A 24,204-nucleotide genomic window follows, 5' to 3' on the forward strand; every position below is an offset into this window, starting at 1 on the left:
ACCAATGTAAATTATCTATGAATAATAGCTCAAAAGTCTTCACTATATTACCCACTATTATTATCCCCTTCTTTTTTTATTTAACAAACATAGTTTTCACCTCAACCCTCTATCTAATAAAAATAAAAATCAACAATCCCTAAACAGTGTTCCGAACCCTATTGACAAACTTTTTTGAGATGGGTCATCATCTTCTAGAATCGTGCTGCATAGGCACTGCATATGATGAGGATTTAAAAACCACTCAGGAAAGAGCAAACCAGGCAGGCAGAGACTGTTTGGCCCATGGAGCCCAGGAGGCATGGAGTTTAAATCCACATGGGCACCAGGTATAGACGTACATCACAAAACAATCCCACAACAGTTTGGAATTATGATTAATAAAAGGGTTATTTATTTAAGGAGAAAACTTATAGATCACTGTCCTAGACAACAGCCCTCTGAGTGACCAGGAACAGAGTCTAGTAGCTGGAAGTGGAAGTGGAGAGAAAGCAGAGCTACTGCTGCTTTTTAAAGCAAAAAAAGGCCACGCCCAAGTGGGCCGGTACCTTAAAGGCTATTGGCTGAAGGAGTGGAAGGAGCTCCCGTGGCAAGGAATCAAATGCTGCTGGCTCACTCTTGGTTACAGGACACCAAGAGGAAGACTGATTTCTTTCCTTAAAACAACACTGAGGTATTCTTGGTAACTCTGAGTTTGTCCTTGACACATTTAAATCAACTATGCTGTTAACTTACTAGGGGAAACCTTAGGCTTTATCAAACACAATTGCTGCCATTTTGTAGAGAACAAATGAAACCTTCAATGTCAATTAGTAGACAAAGGACTGACCAGTTGCAGCTTGAGGTGACAGAGCTGGACAGCATTGTTTCTCATAGCTCTCTTTCCCCTGGGAAGCAGGTCTACGAGCAAATGTACTTTACTGGCATTGGTATATTTGTGACAAGGCTGTGCCTCTAAGATATTAGAAAGCTGCAATGGTAGAAAACATGGGTTTCTTTCTTGGAAACTTTATTATGCTAAAATAAATGGTAAGTTTATAAAACTAAAATAATGGATCGTAAAAAATTTTTGAAGCTGTGCCTTTTGAATCTGCTTTGTCATGAAGATCGGTGATATATTCATGCTCAATGCAGACTATGACTTCAATAAGCCATAGCTATTCTGATGTGTAAAGAGCTAAGTAAATATTCTTATGTCATTTTTAATTTGAACTTCTGCTTTCAACAATACATAAATTTTACTGTTTATTCAGACAAAACATTACCAAAATTGAACAACTCTCCTAATATAAATCAAACCATAAAATAAATGTATTCAATTATATTTGTTTTTAAATTAAAGCAAATTTAATTGAGTATAAAATACTCTTTGTAGTAGAATGTGCAAAATGAGTAAACTAAATTCAATTTACCATAAATATAGCATCTTCTATGAATTTAGTGTTCTCTGGAATAAAATATAGAAGTAATGACGCCACAATTAAAAGTTACTGCACTAATAATCCTAAAAACTTCATGAAGATAGTAAGACCCATTTAGAAGTTTATTTTTAGGGATTCCTTCTATGATTGTATTTACTGTGCTTATATAAGTAAATTAAATCAATTGTGAGACAATCGACTCTTTTGAGAGTAGAATTTAAGCCTTAGTAGGAAATTGCCACCACTTCCCTGTTCTCTAAAGGCAAGAAAAATTCTTGTGAGAAATAAAAATCAGATGTGAAGCCACAGAAATTAAAAGCAGTCTTTCCCATTATTAAGACCCTTGAGGTAGGGCACAGACTCAGTGCAGAAAAAAATTGCACAAGTACCCAAGAAATATCATTGTCTGTCTCTCCCTGGTTTCTGCTACTCTTGACATCGCTACGGCACATGTGGCAGAATTACTGAGCCGAGCAACCTTGGATTTTGAAGTGAGAAATCTGTTTGGCTAGAAACAAGCTCTCATGGTTTATTTTCCAGTTTAACGATGTCCCTGGCTAACGAGGTGCCAATGTGAGGACAGCATCACAGCAGGACACGAGCTCGCTCCGTGGCCCAGGTGACACTGTATATTTATTTCGGGACATAGTGAGTTGTTTAATGCCATTTTAAGTTTTAATTTGCACCCAGTCTTTGTGCGAAACAAAATGATGGAGGGACTAGTTTGGTTTTTCATTGAGTGAAAGAACTTTTGTGACATAGCCAGACTGAAGGCGACTTCTCCCTAGTCAGTGACTGAGGGACCATGAGCAACGGCCACAGCCTATAATGTTTGGGGTGTTCTTTGGACCCCACTGACCAACATTTGGAAAAGAGATCAATCATACCTGGCACTGGACTCTTTGCTTGCTAGCCTATGGTGTCTGGAAGGAGCCTTGGATCCCCTTTATGGAAAGGCCTACATCCAAGCGCATCCTGGCAGCACTGAGTGGATTAAGTGGGTTAACAAAGAAAAAGAACACACAACATGGAAAAATGAGGGTGGGAAAGGAACGGGTCTGATCAAAACACATCTTACACATGCTTGAAATTTTCAAACGATAAAAAAAATTCTTATCCAAACTGTATTCTCTGATCAAAATAGGAAAAAAAATTAATAACTGAAATGAAACCGAGTCTCGGGTTCCTTCTTACCTTTCACTCACAGCTGGCCAGTTGTTGAGTAGAAAGTCCTTGGCAACGTACTGGCCAACTTCAGATGCTGCCACAGCTTCTATTACATTTGTTTTATTAAAAGGATTTGGGTTCACGGTGACGACATACTCCATGAATCTAGGAGAGTCCAGTTGTAAAACATAAACAAGCTTTAAAAAGGCTTTGAAAAGCGCAAGGTTCTGCTGGATGGTGGTGGCGCACGCCTTTAACCTCTGCACTCGGGAGGCAGAGGCAGGACAATCTCTGTGAGTTCAAGGCCAGCCTGATCTACAGAGCAAGTTCCAGGACAACCCAGAGTTATACAGTAAAACCGTATCTTGAAAAACCAAAAAAATAAATAAATAAGTAAATAAATAAATATTTAAAAAGCTCATGGTTCTAAGTTAATAATGTACAAATATGACAAATATGTTTGTTTCCCTTTTCCTCTTTTTTGAAATATGAATTACGTTTCTCCAGCAAGAATGTATATGGTAAATTGGCCATCTCACCTGTTAAGTATCCAGGGCTCTTTACTGCAGCTCATTGCAGGAATGAGACGGCTCCCTCTCTCTTCTTTTTCCTTAGTTATATTGATGTAAAAACTAAACAGAAAGTCCCACTCCTTGACAGTACCCAAAGCAATGCCGTTGCATAGAGCCACTCTTTGAATCGGATGAGGTATTCTGGAAGGCATAACGGGAGAAGGCATTCCCTGTGGTAGCTCAGGACCACACTTATCCAAGTAGCCACATATTCAGATGCAGACATTTAGTAAAGTTACTTGATATCTGAGCCATAAAGATTAAAGAGCTAAAGGAGCAAGTGGGGGAGCTATTGTTAGCATTATGATAAGAAAAGGTCATTTGTTTAGCAGAGTGGTTGAGTCCTCAAAGAAGTAAATTATAATAGCACAGCACACATTAATAAAGAAGATTGGTCTTGGCTTTCTTTATCACATTGCCTTAGAGTCCATCTGAGGTGGCAAATGAAAGGCAATAAAGTCCCAAACACCAGAGTCTCTGTTCTTAATGAGACTGCAGACTCAGATGGGAGGCCCTGACATGTCCACAGATAAAACATTACCAAACAACCCTAAAGAGGAACCTATTAAGATGTAAAACTAGCCCTGCCAAACTGTAAGTGCTTAGTGGAAGAATAATCCATCAACAGCCAAAGGCCTCAGTCTCAAGTCACTACTGAATGAGTCCTAATCTGTAGTTACCCTCAGACCTAATTTAGATCATCTCGTTTCCCTTGGGAGGCAGACAAAGCAGATCTCTGTGAGTTTGAGGCCAGCCTGGTCTACAGAGCGAGCTCCAGGACAGCCAGGGCTACACAGAGAAACCCTGTCTCGAAAAACAAACAAACCAACAGTAATTTTTTTTTCCAGGAAAGGGTGTCTGAAAGGAATTGAGAAGCTCAACCAAGCGCAAGCAAAAATGATCACTCCCAACTATCAGCACCACCACCAGGGTGGAGACACTGCGGGCGCTGACACAGGAGCGGAGCAAGGGGAGCGACACTGTAGCCCTTACGCAATCTCTGGGTCAGCCATCCATTTTCTGAAGAGCTCTTTGGACAACTGGAGACAGTCTTCAAGACCCAACCAACAGGCAGTTTCAAACACTTTTTCCACTGATAGTCTTGAAGGAAAAGACAAAGCAGAGCTGTTAATTTTGTAGTATCACCCTCATTTTCTCTGCTTCTAAGAGTGTGTGTTTCACACGACAAAGAACTTTAAAATATCCTCTAGCAACACTGAGTTTTTCTCTTTTTTAAAAAAAATAGCTTTTATAATGATGAACTTATTAAAGATTCATAAAAAACATTTTCAGAGAATTTTTGGGCACCAGAAAAGTTCCTAACAAATAGTATCTTTTAAAATTAGAAGGAAATTACTACCCTTACTCATCTCCCTCAAAGACGCATGGGTGTGCACATCCTCCACACCTGCTGTCAATTTTCTTTCCCCTCTTTTACAATCATTCATTTATGGATTAAAAATATCTGTATCCTATCTGATATAAGACACTGAAAAGTTTTCTTTCGGATCTAATATGCTAAAATGTTATCTCCATTCAGGAAAAGTTCCTTTAACCCCCTATACAATTTGCTTTCCCTTGGCTAAGAATCAAATGAGTTCAGAAGAAGAACAAACACAAGAAAGCCATGTTTTGGTGTGTGTCTTGCTACAGTCACCAAGTTTTGGGTCTCGGCAAAAGAAGCCAGTGTCCTTTGTCCCACCCTCCGGTCTCAACTCTGCTCCCTCTGACATTAAGATAAGCAGTTTTGGAATGTGCACAGATGGCGGTCCCCTGACAGATACTCTTAGAAATCTGTTTATGTGTTCGCTTTCTCTCCCCACCCATCCCAAACTTGGGCTAGCTTCAACAAGATGGGATTCTGTGAAAATCAGCCTCTCCCAGAAGTGGCTGGAGCAGAAACACTAGCCCGGGATGCTACGAAATGTAAGCTACTTTAGTCTGCTTTAGGATAGCCTAGTCTGTGTCTGGTTAACACACGTGCTGCATGGTTGAGTATCTTTGTGCCTTCCAGTTCATTCACACAATCCTCCCATACACACACTGTCTATGTACCTACCTATCAAATTCTACGGGCTTCTAATAGACTCTGGCATTAACTTCTACTCCCTCAGCAGGATACTACTAAGAAAGAATGATTATATTTTTGTGTATCTTTACTACTTGTTTGGTGTGGTTGGTTTAAGTTTGATGTTTCTAGAAGCTCTAGCTATAGTTGTTGACTACCATCCATCCACCTCTAAGTCTAGAAGTCTGACATCCATACACAAACAGAACAGAAGTACCATAGCCTCATGTTGCCTTTCACCCCCCTCCTATACCATCATGAAAATGTATGGAGTCCCCATAGGACAGTGATTTCCAGTAATTAAGCATGATCATATACAAGTGACTGATAAGTACTGACTGTCAACCTAGTTCATATTTGCATCAGGGTGCACTTCTTGCTCACAAAAATACAGAGAAGTATTGGGTAACTAGCTAGACACTAGCAGGCTGACAGCCCCTGAAGGATGGACCCCATCTCATAATCAGCCCTAAGCCCTCATCCCCTGTGTCTCTAGTAACACCCAAGTTTTGCAGTGATGGATAAAGGAGGGGGAAGTATCACAATTGTCTGTCTGAGAAACTTAAGACACACATAAAGAAGAGGGAGGTGCAAGTAGCGGGGCTTTGTTGAGGCCCACCCATTGCAAAGGTTCTTTCGTCCTCGTAAAACATGTATTTTTAAAGTTTTTCTTTAATTCTTTTTTATCTGCTTCGCTCTATAAGTTTTGGTCAAAAGACCAGGATAAGAGTTGTGTCTCTAACCCTGTGTAGAGATGTGACCTTATGAATTGCCAGAAAAATTCCTGCCTAGCAGGAGGCTCTCTGGTAAAGAGCAAGTTTCTTCTCTTGAGTGTTAATCCAGACTGGCTGCCTATAAGGAAATGGCCCCTCAGAAAAGGTTTAGTTTTCAACATACACTGACGTGTAGGTAGTAACAACTCTCTTGATGTCATCTTTCATCCCTTAACGTTACCCCTCTTTACTCTGCAGGAAACTCTGTCTTCTACACGAAATCCTGTGTGTCTTGTCTGATTTTTCACAATGGAAAATACAAAGAGTAAGGAGCCAAGAAGTATCCAGACAAAGTCCACTTTTCCCTTGGTAGATGGCCTTAGCACAACCCTTCACCCATACCAGGACACACTTAAGATTTCCGTCAGTAATTTTACTTTTGCAAACACAGAGTTTAAACTTCCATGGTGCACGCATGTGCCTTGCAGGTCGATTGACTCAAGCTGTTGCTTCCTCTGAAAACACACAGGTCTGGAGTTACAATTCTCAAGTAGCATACAAACTCAGGAATAGGTACTAAGATTTTAGTTATTAAAAAAGATTCTCTTTCACAAATCTGGAAGCTTATCCATTAAGATGAGTTATTTTATTCAGTTTTGACAAATTAAAAATACTCACAGAGCTAAATAATCATCTTGTAATGCTGCCACATTTTTTCGAATTAAAGTTGAACAAGTATTCCATATTGAGTTAATTCTCTTTAGTAAATACTTCTATAAACCACAAAGAAAAGTTACAATTATTTTTGGCACAAAACACTGAGTTCCCAGCATATTATTATTTATCTGAAAGATATTAATAGAAAAACGACAGACTTTTTTTCAGAAATGATCTTTGTCACTGAATATACTGATTTATTTTTAAACTTCTTCAGGTTCAGTTACTTCACACATAAAATCACAAGAAATAGCACAGAGTGAAAGCCTAGTAAATGTTAGCAATTGCTCTCGTTTGCTAGCAGCCTAAATGTATCATCTGGCAAATACAGAAATCAGGCACTCATTAACATGACTGAGAACCAACTAGATGCTATCCATCCACTGAAACTCTCTGAGGCAGCCCAACTGTCACTTGTACTGATTTGGCCAAAACCAGTCATCAGAAGCCAGAGACCCTCCTGTAAGTCACCCTCCTTACATTCGGTTAAGCTCCCCACACCACTTTGGATATTAGGAAAGGGAGCATCTGGATGGAACCTGGGGTGTTTACAACATCACCCTCAGAATGACCCAGAAACTCATTCACAATCATCAGTCTCTTGTTGGCTCATGAACCTTGGCTGCCCAGCGGTTGCTTCTAAACATCTATTCTCATCTTCCTTCCAAATCCTACTGAAGAGCTACTGATGGGAATTTTCACTTTTCTATTCCTTCACTGATGGTAGCATATCATCATTTTATTCATAAGTGTTAATTTCTTTCTCTCCCTAATAGTGACAGTGACTTTGAAACTCTTATTTTTCTGGATGAATTTGCTGATTCCCTTAAGACATAAGTATTGGGGTCATGAACACAGGGTTGATAAAAAAAAAAAAACTATTGATTTGCCTACAAATCTCTTTGGGAAATTGTTCCTGATATATACTGTTTTTCTATAAGAGGAAGATATATAAATTTCTACCACTTCTGGGATTCTTTTTTCTTTTCTTCTTTCTGTCTTTTTGTTTGTTTGTTTTTTAGATTCATCCTCACTTCACTAAGAATGTAAAACCCTGCCAAGCTTCTCCCTCACTCATCTCTAAGGACCTGTCTATGGCTAATAGATTCTTTTTTCTAAGAATAATCATTTGTGGCTAAAAAGAAATAAATCACCTAACATCTGGAATGAATAGAGCATTGCTTTTGGAAAGGCCTGTTGCACAGATGCTGGCCAGAACACAGAGAGAGGCAAAGAGGGTTGGTTTAAAAGCCACATAACAAAGCATGAAATTACCTTCAATAATGGGTATATAGCATAGTTGTTCACATCAGAAATAACATCCCTGTTTATCAAGTTTACCAAGACTTCAAACCACACTAGGATCTCATCTTCTTCAGCAAGGTACTTGGTTAAATCAAGTGCTGTCTCAATTTCAATATAATTGTTTCTGTTTGGTTTAAAAAAACACACACTCAAAAAGCCTTGACCTGCTAAAAGATCTTCTCTCTTTCCATATCTGCTCCATTTTTCAATGTCTAACTTCAACAAGATGTATGGCCAAACAAAGTAGAAGGGTGACAGACGTCCCAACATATCTGTAACACAGAACTTAACAAATGCTGCCAGGCTTTTGTATCCACCTGGATCATTCAGACATCCACACGACAAGCTTTAGAAAACCCAGGCCAATTGCTGAGTTATGGAATATTGAGTATTTGTTGTGTGTTTTTACAAAAAAATATACATCCCATTCAAGAGTATCAATCATGAGCATTCTTGGTCTAATGCTTTGGCCAGCTGCTGGTGGGCAGAGAAGCCAGCATGTGATACCATAGTTGCCTGCAGCTGAGAGCATCATGGGAATTCAGCTGCTACCTAGGAAGTCAAGGAGGGGTCTCAGAAAGTTCTCAAAGCATACACATGGAAATTCAGAGAAGGCCTCAGGACAGCAACACTTGAGGAGAGCTCCCAAGGCCATGTGTAATTGAAAGAGGTAGAGAAGGAGAAATAGCGAGGAGCAGCATGGTCGGCTGGCAAAGCCAAGAGGCAGGACGTCTTGTGTGCAGTGAGAGGTGAAACTAGCTGATCAGGTCATTCTGTGTCTAATGAGAGGCAAAGATAAGGGATCAGGTGGCTCAAATCTGAGGAGAACATTGAAAAGCAGGATAAAGAGTTAAGATTTCTTGGGAAGCCTAGGGTTTTTGAGCAACCAAAATAATGTGGTAGAATTGACACCTAGAAACTTCTACGGTTGCAATCCTGAAAGGCATTTGAGTTCCATTAGGAACTCAAAGTAACTAAGGGTTGAAAGCTAAGGAAAGAGACTAGATGAAAGATGATAGAAATAGCTTAGTACTTGAGTAATAAAAGTAGTAAAGTGGGAATTCAGAAGTTATGACCAAGAGTTGAATAGAGACAACACACTGAGTGACTGAAAATGAGATTGCAAAAGGGTGTCTCTGAGGTTTCAAGTTTTGGTAATGGGAGGAATAGTAGTACCTGTCACACACATACAGGAAAAGGGGGGAGAGGGAGGGAGAGAGGGAGGGAGAGAAGCAAGGAGGGAGAGAGGGAGGGAGAGAGAGAGAGAGGAGAGAGAGAGGAGAGAGAGAGAGAGAGAGAGAGAGAGAGAGAGGAGAGAGTCCAAAATAATATAATATTCAGTGGTTAAGGTAATGGGCTGAAATGACTAAACATAAGACAAGGAAGAAAAGAGGGTGAGATATCCATTTAGAACATAATTAAGCATCTTATGTTCTAAAATCTTAGCATCTAACTGAACCTTGCACCTAATAAGACAACCGCCTAAATCATAAGACCAAATGAGTCATCCCATGAAAAGGACGATGACACAAACATAGTCGTGCTTAAGGATGCTCACAGTGGTAGGAAGAAGTGAAGTCAGAAAAGCAAGCGTTTGTGTCAACATGTCAAGAAGCCAGAAGGATGAGGCCTGGAGGGTGAGGCCAGCCTTACCCAAGCCTTAGTCACTCCAGAGCGGTTGTTAGCCAGGCATTGAGCAACAGGTGCAGAGGGAACAGTCAGCAGAGAAATGACCAATACTCACACATGTGGCAGGCATGAGGGAGGACACGCTAGGCAATTTATTATATAATAAAGAATATATATACTAAAATACGTAAATTAAAGAATAGACATGTTCTTTATATAGATAAAGGATATATATCTTTCATTTTATTGAGTAAAAATTTAAATCCTGGACATATAATAATATTTCTGGTTAAACAGTGGCATGACTTATATTAAATAAACGTCGTACATACATATAAAATTTATAATTCTGTAGTGTATCAGAATATAACCCAGATATCACTATTATTATAGCTGTCAGCTATCACCTTGCATAACTTTTGGATCTCAGTGCTTAGTCTATCTATATACAACAATTTACGTTATAACATCCCACTGAGAACATAGAATTCGGCCCTAATCTTATGTTTATTTGTTGGTTGTATGTGTGTGTGTTTCACTGTCTCGCAGCAATCCTCCTGCGTTATGAGCTGAATTGCGGGTTTGGGCAATCACGTCCTGCTTTTGACCTTATTCTCAACTAGTTAATGCCTCTGCATACTAAAGAACCAATTCTATAGTCACAAGTCTCATTTTTATAAAGTTTTCAAGACACGCCCCCTTTAGTAGTGAGAGTAGAAAAGACACTTACTTAGACAAGGCAAATGCATCGCTCACCAGCTGCAGCCTGGTAATGGCAGGAATGGCCTGCAGAAAAAAAAAAAACCAAACATGGTCAAACGAAGAGGATGACATTTTCAAAACAGCAACTTCAAGACCATCAGTGCCTAAAACACCCTTCCTAAGACATTGTCTCCTAGGTAGAGAAATTCTGGCTACGAAGAATGGCCATAATTTACTTAGTATGTATGTGGTTTTGATGAGATCATTCTGATATCAATCATAATACTTACACACGGCAGAAATTTTATGAAAATACTCCCCTAAAACAGATTGTGTTAAAAAAAAAACAAAGCCTGAAACTGATGTTTAAAAACTTCTCCAAAAGAGAATGTGTGTATTGAACACAATTACAACGTCTTTCCTGAAAATAGTCAGGAAAGTTTAGGCATAGCAGATCACAAATAAATGGTATCTAGCACTATGTATGCAGCACAGAGAGATTATATCAGATGGCAACTGCACTCTCAAGATTTCACTGATGTGACCCAGTACCCCATATTCATGGAAAGGCAGAGACCCGTTGGCAGCCTAAATCTGCACACCTCTCTCTGACCATTCAACACTGACAGCTCACAAACTGCTTAGTTAAAACACCAAAACTAACCCATACCTTAGGGTCCTTTGCAAGCTGTTGATTTAATTTCTTCCAACCTAACTCGTCATAATTAACTCTGTAATATCCAGTCACGTTGAAGTTTAAGGTCAGCCAGTCACTGTCAGAATCTGAAAGTTGCATCTCAGGGAATACCACTACCAAAAAAAAAATTTTTTTTAAAGATTTTAGTACATTTTTTTACATAATACATTCACACTTCTAAACCAGAAGCCAATAAAATAAAAGTTAAGATAGTTCTTAAGTATATATCAGTCTGCCATATGACTAAATTTTCATGTATAATTTACTTTAATTTGAAGCATTTTTTAAAGCTTCATGTTCAACAATAAGGTTTCCAAAAACTCGACATTTTAACAAGATGTCTATCTCTGTTTTTAATATGTGTATATATGAAGATGTGTATATGTGCATATGTAACACACACACACGTGTTTACTTACTGCTGCTTCTGTCTAGCCAGACTAAAGGTTGTGTGGTTCCAGTTTTCATCCAAAAAATTGGGACAATCCATGTGTTACTTTTAGGAAGAAAAGAAAAGAATTAGCTATTTTCACATACAAGAATATACACTCAGCCCACATTGAAGAGATGCCAAAGGAGCAGACCTCCAGGTCCATGGTCAATCCCAGCAAGGACTCGGGGCCTTTCTCTTTAGGGTTGCTTGCTGCTGTTTCTCCAGCCAATGTTGCTCTGACTCTTTGTTATCCCTCCCTCTTGCTGTCTCTTATAGGCTCACCTCTTATAACATAGACAATTGCTGAGACTCTTCTGTCTGAAACACTGAAAATTTGATTTTACTAAATTATAGCCACGTGACCTCACTCCGGGTTATTCACATGCTTCTGACAGACCCAAATCTATCCATGTACACAGAGGTGATGGGTATTTTAAAAAAGCAAAAGCTTGCCAACATTTCAAAATCCTTCTCAGCCTCGAACTTTCTCTCCCTCTGAAACATGTTCACAGGCATCAGTGACAACATTTGTATTTACTGAACGTCTACTTTTTCCTCCCACGCCGGTGGGTGTGAACTGGATGAATTGGCGGACCACAGGACAGCGTTAGTCTTTTGGAAAGAGACACAGTTCAGGCAGCGGTTTCCAATCTTCTTCTAACCCTCACATCTGGCATCTTAGCCCTTTAGCTAAGTCTGCCTTCATCTGCATGCCCAAGACTCTGCCCACTTCTCAAAAGATTCACAGTGTTACAGTGCAGAGGCCATTGGCCTTCTGTTTTACTCCCCCGGGGGTTTTGAAGAAAGAGCAGGACTATTTGATTTGTTGTTGTTATTATTGTGCATGTGTGCGTGTGCGTGTGCGTGTGTGTGTGTGTGTGTGTGTGTGTGTGTGTGATGTGGGAGACAGTACACATGTGCGGAAGTCAGAGGATAACTTTTTGAATTAGTTCTGCCTTTCCACCTTTAACATGGATTTCAGGAATCAAACCCGTGTCATCAAGCTTGGGGGCAAACCCACTGGGCCATCTTGCCAGCTCCTTCTTGAAAACTTTTCTGATATTTCAAAATCATTCATGCTGAAGTCTATTACAATGAGATGTGAGGGTTAAAATTACCCAAAACGGTTGCAAGTCGACAATCAGGGGGAGAAACAGGAGGAAGGAAGAAGGCGACAAGTGGCACTCTGCCACTACCCACTGCATCTTGGCATCATCTCCCCGGTCTATGTATGTTGCAGGCAATGCAACTGGAGCTCAGACGACTTGAACTCAACCTAATTTGTGGAAGCCAGCATTTGAATCGGGTCTAAAGGCTACACTTTTAAAGTTGCAGATATGGCTTTCAATATATACCCAAGCATGTGTATCACACAACATGAACACAGATGCACAGCACTATCGTCAAGAATACAGTTCTATGTTCTCTCGGATCTATGTCTAGGGGAAAGAATGCAATAGGATTTGCATTCTGAAAAGTTTTTTCTTTTCTTTTTTTCTGAAAAGTTGTGCTACTGATGGCATCACCTTCTTGCCTCTCACCCAGAATCCCAAGTAACTCATTCCATCTGTCCGTTGGACAATGAGGAACACATAGAATTCTAATGGTCTGATCGCCCATGTGACTCTAAGTCCCAGATAAGAGCACACATTGATCCCTAATTTCCAGCTTCTGGCCTTGCTCAGTACTTAGGGTTCCACCTCACCCTAGTATGCAATGCCCTTACTTCAGGGAGTCCCCCAGCAGAAGGACAGGTGCCCAGAAAACATTACACTTCCTCACTTCCGTAGCATGGTTGCTCGGCCCCAAGCCTGGTGACAACAAAGGAACAAAATAACCTACTTGTGGCTTACAAGAGTTTGATTTTCAGTCTTTTCAAGATAAAACGGCTCCTGTTTCATGACGCCCGTAGACACATTTAACGTGATCACTGGGAAGCCACCCTGGTATGTCCAGCTATCCATTATGTTCTTCACCGTTGTCGGCAACTGGATTATATTCTGCTCATCTATGGCCTGATTTAAAAAGAAAACACAAAGCCAGATGTGGTTTATGAGCAGAACCTTGTGGGCAGCAATCTTCCCCAAAGAAGGGAAATAACCACCCCATCCCTTCTTTGTATGGCAATCGCCAGTGGTTGATACTCAGAACTGTTGATCTCTACGTTGCTTTCCTCTGGGGTCTGGGAGGGGATTTCTTCCAGGACCCTCATGGGAACAGAATCTATGAATGCTGATGCCCTTACATAAAACAGACCAGAGCTTCTATGTAAGCATGGGCTGTAATCATCTACAGGTGACTTGTAATGCCTTCACAATGCAAACTATATGTGAACATAATAGTTACTTTATTGTATTGTCTGGGGGATAATGGCCCCAGGAAAGTTCATATACGTTCAGGACAAACAGAAATTGTTCTATTTCTCATCTCAGATTGGTTGAATATATAGATAGGGAACCACAAACACAGAGAGCTGACAATATGGATGGTAATTCATTCATTCATCCATTTATCCATTGAACGAATATTTAGGGACCCAAAAGACCATTCTCTATGTGGGGCATAGGAGTACAGCGAAAACTAAAGCAACACCTCAGAACTAAGGGGGATTTAAAAACAGGGAAAAATCATGTTCCTGTGGGTCGCTCATGCACTCCTGATCTTGTACTGCATCAGACAAAACTCCTCAGCGAGCAAGTGCCTCAGAGGACCATTACCATTTGAAAATGTCTCCATAGATCGTCTTGCTCAGCATTTGCGTAAGAAAATGTCTCCAAGTATGACTGTGGAAACAGAGGAATTGCCGTTAACGCAATAGGATGCCAAAGCAATTCGTGTTTGCTGCTATTGGTAACGCTCTCAGCAACTCACCTGAAGTGCACGGATAAACAAGTCCTGGCTCAGGAAACTGTCAAGCATCCGGGCCATACATGCTCCCTAGCACATACAAAGACATGCATGAGCTGACCAAAATTCAGTATTTACACAGAGACACGTTTTATTTTTATGAATACTGTTCCATGCTATGCTTCTGATTGCAATCTGTTCTTGAATTCCCTGTTCAATTTTGTCCTCAAATGTGTTGATAAAATAGTAGATTGTCACTAAGTCATGAGGAAAGAGTGAGCAAATGTCCTACATATAAAGAATCGGGGCACGCAAAAAAAATTTTAAATTACAATACTTTCATGTGAAAATGAAATCCTATAAAACAGAAGTTTGGAGTTGGGGAGATGGCTCAGCCAGTAAAGCGCTCACTATGCAAGCCAGCAGGAGGATGTGCGCTCGCTCCTTAGAACCCATGGACAAAAGTTAAGTATGTGTGTTCGTAATCCTAGAACTGGGGAAAAAAACCAGAAGAATCCCTAGTGCTAGATGACTACCCTGCTTAACGAAATCAGCAAGCCCCAGGCCATGCCTCACAAAAACAAAGTTGATGGCTTCAGATGTACAACACCCAAGACTGTCCTCTAGCATCCAATGTTCATGTGCCTGTGTGTGTGCGTGTGCACATGTTCGCGCGCACACACACACACAGAGGAACCCATAAAAGTTTGCTTTTAAAGCATTGGGGTATAGCCAGGCAGTGGTGGGGTACCCTTTTAATCCCAGCACTTGGGAGGCAAAGGCAGACAGGTCTCTATTAGTTCAAAAAACCCAACCAACCAAACAAACAACCAAATAAAAAGCTTCAAGCTATGCAAGTTATGCCCAATATCTAATATGACCTCGCCAACAATATTTGCTAAGTAAAGGCTAACTTTAAAGACTAGACATCTACTAGGCAATAAGATTAAAGTTACTGTAACCTAAAGTTTTAAGGATGTAGCATTTTATAGCCCTTGGAATTCATTTTGTGCAACTCTCGGCGTGAGAACAGAAGAAAGCACGAAGGTGTTCTTACCTTGTGGTAAGTATAAATGCTGAAGAGTTCTTTTATTTCATTTGTTTCTGTGAAATTTTCCACATTAGTGGACACAACTCTAGACTCCTGGAAATGATCTTCTCTGAGGACACCATGTAAAAAGTTAAAAAAAAAGATCTCATTCTATAAAGGAAAAGATTGAACCACATTAACTTCTGAGGGTCACAGTAATACAGAATCCAAGATCCCTAAGATAGCTTCCAAAACCCACATTAAAATGGAGAAAGAATAATTGAAAAGTATCAAAATTATAATATACCCCAAACTTCAGAATTCTTTGAGTAGCAAAACGATAGGTCATCTTCCTTCCCATTCTTCAGCTCTTGTTTTGATTTTTATGAATTACAAAAGAGCGTGATTCTAAGAGTCATGTATTTTCATCAAGATAGGATCCATCACTGTCTCTACATAGTTCCAGTCCAGTAGATTGTATTGTCAATTGAATCAGTGACTCCTTCAAACTGACTGGTATTTTTCTAGGTATATGCACAAAGCAAGAAACACACTAGATGTATAAGATGACAATGATGCTGACATACTAAGTTACGACTGTAGAGAATCCACACTAGATACAGTGTCTGCAGATCATGGGTTCTGAGCAGCAGTTCATTACAATGTACTAAAAGCCACAGGTCTGTCCAAGACACTGGCTTTCCCTTGGGCACATGGCAAGAACAATTTCTCTGTGACGTGAAGCTAGAAAGATTGGGAGTGCAAGCTGGTACAGCCTCTATAGACATCAGTATGATGATTTTTCAGAAAACTAGGAAACGACCTTCCTCAAGACCCAGCAACACCACTTTTGGGTATATATCCAAAGGATGCTCGATTGTACCACAAGGACATGTGCTCAACTCTGTCCATAGCAGCATTGTTTGTCATAACCAGAACCTGGAAACAACCTAAATGCTCCTCAACCAAAGAATGGATAAGGAAAATGTGGTACATTTACACAATGGAGTACTACACAGCAGAAAAAAATAACATCTTGAAATTTGCAGGAAAATGGGTGGATCTAGAAAAAAACATAATGCGTGAGGTAACCCAGACCCAGAAAGACAATTATCTATCACATGTACTCACTCATAAGTGGCTTTTAGACATAAAGCAAAGAAAACCAGCCTACAATTCACAGTCCCAAAGAACGTAGACGAAAATGAGGACCCTAAGAGACACATACATGGATCTAATCTAGATGGGAAGTAGAAAAAGACAAGATCTCCTGAGTAAATTGGGAGCATGGGGATCTTGGGGTGGGTTGAAGGGGACGGGGAGAGAGGGAGGAGAGCAGAGAAAAATGTATAGCTCAATAAAATCAATTTTTTTAAAAAAGGAGAAAGGGGAAGAAAAGAAAACTAATTTACAGCCAAGAGGAATTTGGGATGAAAAAACAATGAGCAGAGAGTAGGAGAGACGCTGCACAGATTGGTCTGCGCCTCTACGAGTGGGCTAGTCCCTGGAAGCCATGGAAAGCCTGAAATCGCTACCAAGGGGTTGGAATTCCGAGCTGACTGTCTCATGCCGGGTGGCACATGTATCAGGTGAGCATTCCAAATCTTCTCCACTTTCATTTCTTTATGTTCTAATCAACTCTTTCATATTCCTAAGTTTTGATTAACAACACCATCAACTAGGTTTATGTCAGTTTCTTGATGTGTTACTATGACAAAATACCCCATACTGCCAAAAGCAAAGTAAGGAAGACCAAGTTTATTTCGGTTTACACTTCGAGAGTGTAATTCATCTTAGCTAAGAGGTCATGGACGCAGGAATTCAAGGCAGCCAGTTGCTGTTCAGGAATAGTCAGGAGGCAGAGAGGAAAGTGTTCAGTTCACTTTCTCTTTTAATTCAACCAGGCCCTGGTCCACTGCATTGCACCTAGTTAAGGTGGACCTTTCCACCTTAATTAACCCACTCAAGTTAATATACTATAGATAATAATAATAGTATTAATAATATTAATAATAATAACCAAAGGCTAATCTTATACAAGCTTATATATAATCTTATCTATGCTTATCCAGAAGACTGGCTCCTGGATGATTCTAGACCTTGTCGATTTGACAATAAGCAAGTTGTTTCTTAATTTTAAATCCCCCTGCCTCAGCTTCCTAAATAACTGAGATGGTAGATGTAAGTCACCATGCCTGGCTAGGTCTGACATTTTAGTGGAAAATGTATCAGCTGGGGATTGGGTCAAAATCATGCTGGTTTGGCTACTCTATATATTATAGTATATCCTGTGCTCTAATAGCTAGGGGATGCTGAATAGTAAAGCCCTCCTATTGCTAGTTCAGCAATCATACTCCATGCAGCAAGAACTTAGAAGTCCCTGAAGAGCCTATTCGTTAGGCATAGGTTTTGCTAGTATTCCTGAAAGTGTCTTATTTTGTTAGTGTCATAGAGATAATGCAGAAAATTTAAAACTCCCATCATTCATGCCCTAAGATAATCATTATCACAATGTTGATTTTAATATAATATTTCCCATATAGTGGTAAAATGTCCTACTTATCGACATTTTGTTATATTACAACAATCGCTATATTAAAAATGAGCAGAAAGATAAACTGAAAGGAAGCAAAGCCAAACTTAGTTTGGTCAGTCACAGATGGATTTCTTCTTTTCCAAGTATAACAGATAAAACGTTTACGAAAAGCGAAGGGTTATGATAAATGAATAGACTGTTGTCAAGACAACGGACCATCAATACTCTCCTAACGGTTCTTTTACTCATGCAAGTCAGTAAATTGATCCCTGGCTTTCAGCTTCTGCATCTCAGAGCAGGGAAAACAACAGTGTCCTCGCTTAGTTGTTTTAAAGACGACATTAATTTATAGTTCTTAGCAAAACGCCCAGTAAATAAAGCCTGCTTCACGACAGCTAACCATCAACATTTGTTGTTCTGAACAAGTAATGTCTACAATTCTCTACCTGCACACGAGTGTAGATTAATAACAGTTGTGACATAGTATGCAACAGTCAGGAACCCCTTTCAATGACTGCATGAAATTCCTGTGCATCTCCTCTCATGGTGGTATGAAAGACAGTGTGGGGATGCAGGGGTCCTGCTCAGTGGTGGAGCTGTTGTCTAACACGCCTGAGACCCGGGGTTTAGGGTCAGAGCCATGCCTACACACAGGAAAGATGCTGTCAGCCCCATCACCAAGCCTGCTGCTTCCCTGAACTAGGCAGAAAAAGAAAGGCAGAGAAGTCAGAACTGGAGATTGAGAGCCCATGAGACCCTGGGTCTTGAAGAGCTGGTGAGCAGCAAACCCAGCACTCTCTTCCTCATCATCATCTTGGCCATCAGACTAGCCCAGACCCCGAGGCTTCAAAGCCAACTCTGTCCCAGATAGGAAATGATCTCAGGAAAATTGCTGAAGCTTCTACAGAATGATCTCTGAACTCCCTTCTGGGACAACAGAACCTGTGCTCAGTGCAGGGAAGGAAAAGGGCACTGTGGAGTGACAGCCTGGGGAAGGGAGCATAATCCAGGTCCTCTGGATTATGGCTCTGGTTCAGGATGTAAAGTGGGTGCTCCATCTCAGCACTTCCAAGATATGGTGTGTTCAAAAATATGAAAATGTTGTCTTGATTTCCAAGTGGATTTAATAATATATAGAAGTGCCCATGGTGACATGTGGGGTGAAGGCACATTAGAACCTTTCTAATTTGTTCTGATGTACAGGATGTATATGGCGGTACACAGAACTGGGTCCTTCCTTTCCACCTTTTCGTAGGTTCTGAGAATCAGAATCAGGTTGTCAGACTTGCACAGGTAGCTTTACCCACTAAGCCACCCTACCATACCAGCATAGAAATCTCCAAATAGGGTTGACAAGATGCTTCAGTGGGGAAGGATACTTGCCCCCAGGCCTAGCAACCAGAGTTTGAACCCTCACACCCACACGTCAGAAGGAGAGAACAGACTCCACTCGCTGCCGTCTGACCTCCGCATGTATGCCATGGTGTGTGCAGCCTGCCACACGCAATAAGAAGTAAGCAAATATCAAAAAAATATTTTGGTTTTGCAAGACAGGATTTTGTAAAACCCTGTCTGTCCTGGAACCAGGTTGGCCTCGAACTCCCAGAGATCTGCCTGCCTCTGCCTCCCAAGTGCTAAGATTAAAGGCGTGCGCCACTTGCCACCCAGCTTAATATCAAAACTTTTAGGCCAAAAGAAGTTTTGGTATAAATGTCACTTTCAACAAAATTTAAAAGTAAAAAACTTGTAAGAAAAAACACATAAAAGGCAGTATGACTCACCTTTGATAAGTGTTTTAGTAATTTAGTAGTTATTAGATTTGTCTGTGTTTTATAGATGTTTCAACAATGAATACAAAATATTTTTATCATTGGGGGTAGATGTTTAAATTTCTTACCTTCGGAAGTTTTGGATAGAAGTAGTTAATTATTCCAAGTTCAAAATAAGACGCAAGGCCCTCGTTGAGCCAGATATTGTTCCACCAGCTCATGGTCACCAGGTTCCCGAACCACTTCAGAAGATTTGAGAGAGAAGAAGGCATTTCTGAAATTGAAGTTATCTTTGCTGCAGATACCCACTAAGGAGGCGAGATGACAAAAAGCCGTACATGTCGTTTGCCATCAATAACAGAACTTGAAAGCAGGACTCCCAAACACGGCTTGCTGTTGCACGCAAGGAGGTATCAGCCATGCATTTTTCAGAACTGGGTGTGCCACTTCTGGTCACTGGAAGCAGGCTTTGCTTTAAAACTGATCTTTAAGCACAAGGCTGGCTCACCGAATAGAAACTGTTGGCTTGGCCCACCGGTTGCGTTTAGTTCAAGGAAGCTGAAGTCCTCAGCTCTCACTTACCCCCTGCTAAGCTTGCACCTCACCATCTAACTGGGACTTCATTGTAAGCAGATGATACTATGTCTTAGATTGTGATCTGATCCACACCACATATGAGTCGCTCAAGCACGTGTATACTCTGTAATGTGTTGCAGCTGCATTATTTTCTATTCAGGCAGAAGAGGGCAAGAGAAAGGATAGATGTCTTTGGAAAGAAAAACGCAACTCCCCAAATCAACAGAACCATACCCTGCTATCTAACCAAATTCTTACGGCAGTTGTTAGCAGCGTATGCTTTTAAAAACGTCACTTGGGTGACAATAAGAAATGACACTGAGACAACTGATCAAAATTCACAGGAGCATGTGGACTGTGTAACCCCGGTGTTATTTGGTCTTAAAACATGGGGTCACACACATCTAAGAAAATGCTGCTGCCATAATTAAGGTTATTTTTTAGTTGACACAGTTGTGTTAATGGAATAGACTAGAAGGTAGGTGGGAGACTTTCCATCAAGTCAAATGCCTGCCCTCTTAAGATCCCAATATGATGCACACAGAGCTAACAGTGTGCAGCCTTGTTACACCCTCTGCGGATACAGCTTGAGCCCTCCTGTGCCCCTCACCGACATCCGGGCTGCATTCGCTGAGCCTCTTCCAGAATAAAATTCACCAGGTTCACAATACTTCAGTGGGTCGGACTCAGCTTGATGGACAGCATACAGACCTTTCTTGTTTAACACACAGATGTGCATTTCGTGAAACACCCCTCTGCCCCAAAATGTGGTGTGTGGCTGGTATTTCTTGGTTTTGCTGTCTTGAGGAAAGAAGCTAGAAAACACTTCCCTGTGAAATACAAACGAATATTTCACCATGTACCTGGTGTCCAACTTCATGGGCAATAACAGCCAAGATGCTGACTCTCTTCTCTGTCAGTTCATCATCTGGTTCCAGCAACAAGAATGTTTCATCAAATGTCAACAGCCCCCAGTTTTCCATGGCATGGTTGTCAAAATAAGGCAAGGCAATTATATCTAAATGGATTTAAGAAGGGAAAAATTAAATCTAATAAAACATTGTTTTAGCTATAAATTATATCCAAATAAAGTCATAAGGTTACTGAAAAATAAAGGTCAGAGGAAACTTGTAAACTGAGTGAAGAAAAGGTTGTTTTTTAAAAAAATTAACACTGAAAATGGTAATCAGAATGTAAGTATCACAACCATATGAAAAGCAAAGAAGATCAAATACTTCTGATAAAAGATTCATACCCCAAATCTAGAAAGAGCTCAAAATGCAACAATAAGACAAAATGGGTGAAACCCTTGCTCTTTCCCAGTCCCATGGGTCAGCAGGCCTCGGGACAGGCGTCAGACTTAGTGACATTGCCCAACCCTCTAAACTCCTCCCCAACACACATCTCATCCCAATCCCATACACTTCCCTCACAAAAGACTGTGCTGCCCTGCCCAACTCAGTTCCGTTTGCTAACCCTAGATTTCCTCTGCGAGCTAATCCTTTTTGCTTTCCCAGGAAACCCTCTACTCAAAGGATGAATACAACCTGCACTCAGAATCTCGCCCTGACAGCTATTAGAAATCATTTATTTTAGATACTGGTTGACTCCTTTTTAAATTTCCTGAAATGACATCTTTTTACATGCATGTGTTCGTGTCTGTGTAATTGCATGCACATGTGTGTGCATATGTACATACGTGTGTGTGCTGGGTGTATTTGGGGGGGTTGGTGGGTGCAAGTGTCATGGCACACATATGGAGATCAGAAGACAACCCATGGGAGTCAGTTTTCTCCTCCACTCTGTGGATCCCTGGGATTGAACTTGGGTTGTCAAGCTTGGCAGCAAGTGCCTTTCCTTACTGAGCCCCCTTGTTAGGCCTCTTCTAATGACCATTTAAAAAATATTTTAAGTTTTCAAATGAATACAATTTAATTAAGCAAAATCATTGGGTTTTTAAAAAAACAAATTATCACCATTCATTCCCACATGATCCTACATTATTTTATACAAACATTTAATTTTTCAAAATAACAATAGAAGCAACTGTGGGTCTAACACTTAACCCTTTAGAACTGACTGAGGTTGACCAGCTTTTTCTGCAAAATTCCAGATGATAAATTTTTCAACTTCATATGCTGTTTTCTGTCATGTTTTGTATTTACTGCTCCCCTGCTTGGAAAAAATTATACATTCTATTTTATTTCATCATATAAAATCACTCTTGTGTTTTAAGCTTTAGAAAGGGTACTTGGTTTTCATTGTTGTGGAGTCTTCTGTTGAATGCATGTCTTACTCTCCGTCAATCCTCCTACCAAAGACCTTTCTGTCTGAGCTAACAAATAGGAAAGGCGAATTATCCAATGAAGTGAAAGACATTCCAAGGTGAGCACAGTGCATATGGTGTGAAGAGCCTGGAGGACCGAGGAGGGCGCAGAGACCGTGGCAGGGCACCCATCATAGCCGGGAAGTACATCATTGTAAAGACATGGTTGGGATTCAGACTCCATCCTCATGGCTGTGAGAAGTTACAGAGAGATTTTAAAGAGGACTTAAACATGATCGGTTCTTTCTCTGCAAAGATTCTGGCTTCACGTAGGAGGACAGGCAGGAGGACGACACCAAGTAAAGACTGTTCCGGCAGATGTGCACTAGCAACGAGTAGGAGTGTAAAGACAGTAAGTGCCTTGCAGTGTCTCATTGAATGGCCAGGATGCCATGGGAGAACAAGGGTTACTCTGGAGTCTTCCTTCATGTGCATATTTGTGTGTTTGTTTTACTGGCAAGAACTAGCTACCTTAACCTCCTCTAGCGTGAAAGAGCTAGGAACTTGGTTTGCAAGCTCAGATGCCTGCTGTGGCCAGCTCCTTACCTGACAGGCAAAATGGGATTTCTGACCAGGCTTAAGCTGCTCCCCCACTCTCCGCCCTACATCCTCTCCTAAACTAAAATGCTTGAACAGCAGAGACTCTGCAGAGCCTCACAGCCCAAATATTTTCTCCCCACCCTCTTCTACCATCTGCCTGTGTAGGCAGAGCATAGTGTTCCCAAGATTTCGGAAACATGGAGGAAGAAAATAAATTTACACGACAGGCACAATTTAAACAGAAGAAGAAAAAAACCACACTGAGCAACTTTCTGAGCTGAGCAGTTTGCAAAACTTTACAGGCAAATCATATAGATCTATGAGATCTATGAGAGATCAAATATTTACAATTTGAATCCTCAAGGATTCTAATTTTTATGGCGAAACCTATAGATAAGAGCAAGTACTAAACTGATGAGTCACCGCTAGAGAATATCTAAAGTCTTGCTAGCTCATTAGCTGAAAGAATCCAGAGCCCAGCACTGCCCAGTGCTATCTGTAAGTATGAGAGAGTTTTAAAAAGCCCCGTCTAGAGAAGGAACCACCAGACACCCTCGAGGGGGCTGAAATCAAAATGGTGCAAGATGCATAGCCCCCAACAGAGAAAGCACGGGCAGATCTCTCTTTGGGTTGGGAGCTATCAAGCACCATGGTGAACAGTCATGAGGCTAAGTCCAAAATAAAAGCTAAATGGCACCAATATGCCCTTGGAGGTTCATCGATGTTCATGCACTCTCGACTCAGGGCCTGCAGAACAGAAATGTTGTGCATTGAAGATGTTTTAAAAGTTTCACCTGTTTTAGGAAGCGAATAACTGATATTAAACAAATCCTCCAGAAATGAGAAGATGGGACCCGTGGCGTTCATAGCAAAGTCTACATTTCCATTTGCAATGGCGTCTTTCCGGGCCCAGATTCGGATCTAAATTAGAACAATTACACAACAATTAGGTAGAGCAATACTTGAGACAGAAAACTGTCACCTTGTCCGTTTCGACTCCCTGTCAACTGTGGAAGAAGCTGTATGCCTGTGGTGGTTTGAGAATGGTCCCCACAGTCTCATATATTTAAATACTTGGTCCCCATGTTGTTTAGGAAGGATTAGGAGGTACGCCTTGTTGAGTGGGTGTCACTGTGGGATGGGCTTTGATGTTTCC

General features: G+C 40.7%; 1 protein-coding gene across 1 annotated transcript in view; it reads right to left on the reverse strand.

Annotated features, from left to right (window-relative positions):
• The window catches only part of Lvrn (laeverin), a 52,327-nt gene that overhangs the window by 12,045 nt on the left and 16,078 nt on the right, over positions 1 to 24,204 (reverse strand). Inside the window, exons 4-18 of the mRNA XM_041660594.1 lie at positions 23,843 to 23,969; positions 21,046 to 21,200; positions 19,735 to 19,848; positions 15,329 to 15,472; positions 14,296 to 14,361; positions 14,142 to 14,207; positions 13,267 to 13,439; positions 11,411 to 11,487; positions 10,965 to 11,104; positions 10,323 to 10,378; positions 7,934 to 8,087; positions 6,620 to 6,714; positions 4,154 to 4,261; positions 3,128 to 3,301; positions 2,616 to 2,753 (exon numbers count right to left, since the gene is read on the reverse strand). Coding sequence (XP_041516528.1) covers positions 2,616 to 2,753; positions 3,128 to 3,301; positions 4,154 to 4,261; positions 6,620 to 6,714; positions 7,934 to 8,087; positions 10,323 to 10,378; positions 10,965 to 11,104; positions 11,411 to 11,487; positions 13,267 to 13,439; positions 14,142 to 14,207; positions 14,296 to 14,361; positions 15,329 to 15,472; positions 19,735 to 19,848; positions 21,046 to 21,200; positions 23,843 to 23,969 — 1,787 coding nt within the window. The remainder of the gene's footprint in view (positions 1 to 2,615; positions 2,754 to 3,127; positions 3,302 to 4,153; positions 4,262 to 6,619; positions 6,715 to 7,933; positions 8,088 to 10,322; positions 10,379 to 10,964; positions 11,105 to 11,410; positions 11,488 to 13,266; positions 13,440 to 14,141; positions 14,208 to 14,295; positions 14,362 to 15,328; positions 15,473 to 19,734; positions 19,849 to 21,045; positions 21,201 to 23,842; positions 23,970 to 24,204) is intronic.

Source organism: Microtus oregoni, unplaced genomic scaffold, assembly GCF_018167655.1.
Source record: "Microtus oregoni isolate MIOR12 unplaced genomic scaffold, Mior012 000011F_ref0000422, whole genome shotgun sequence".
In the NCBI taxonomy this organism is placed as follows: domain Eukaryota; kingdom Metazoa; phylum Chordata; class Mammalia; order Rodentia; family Cricetidae; genus Microtus; species Microtus oregoni.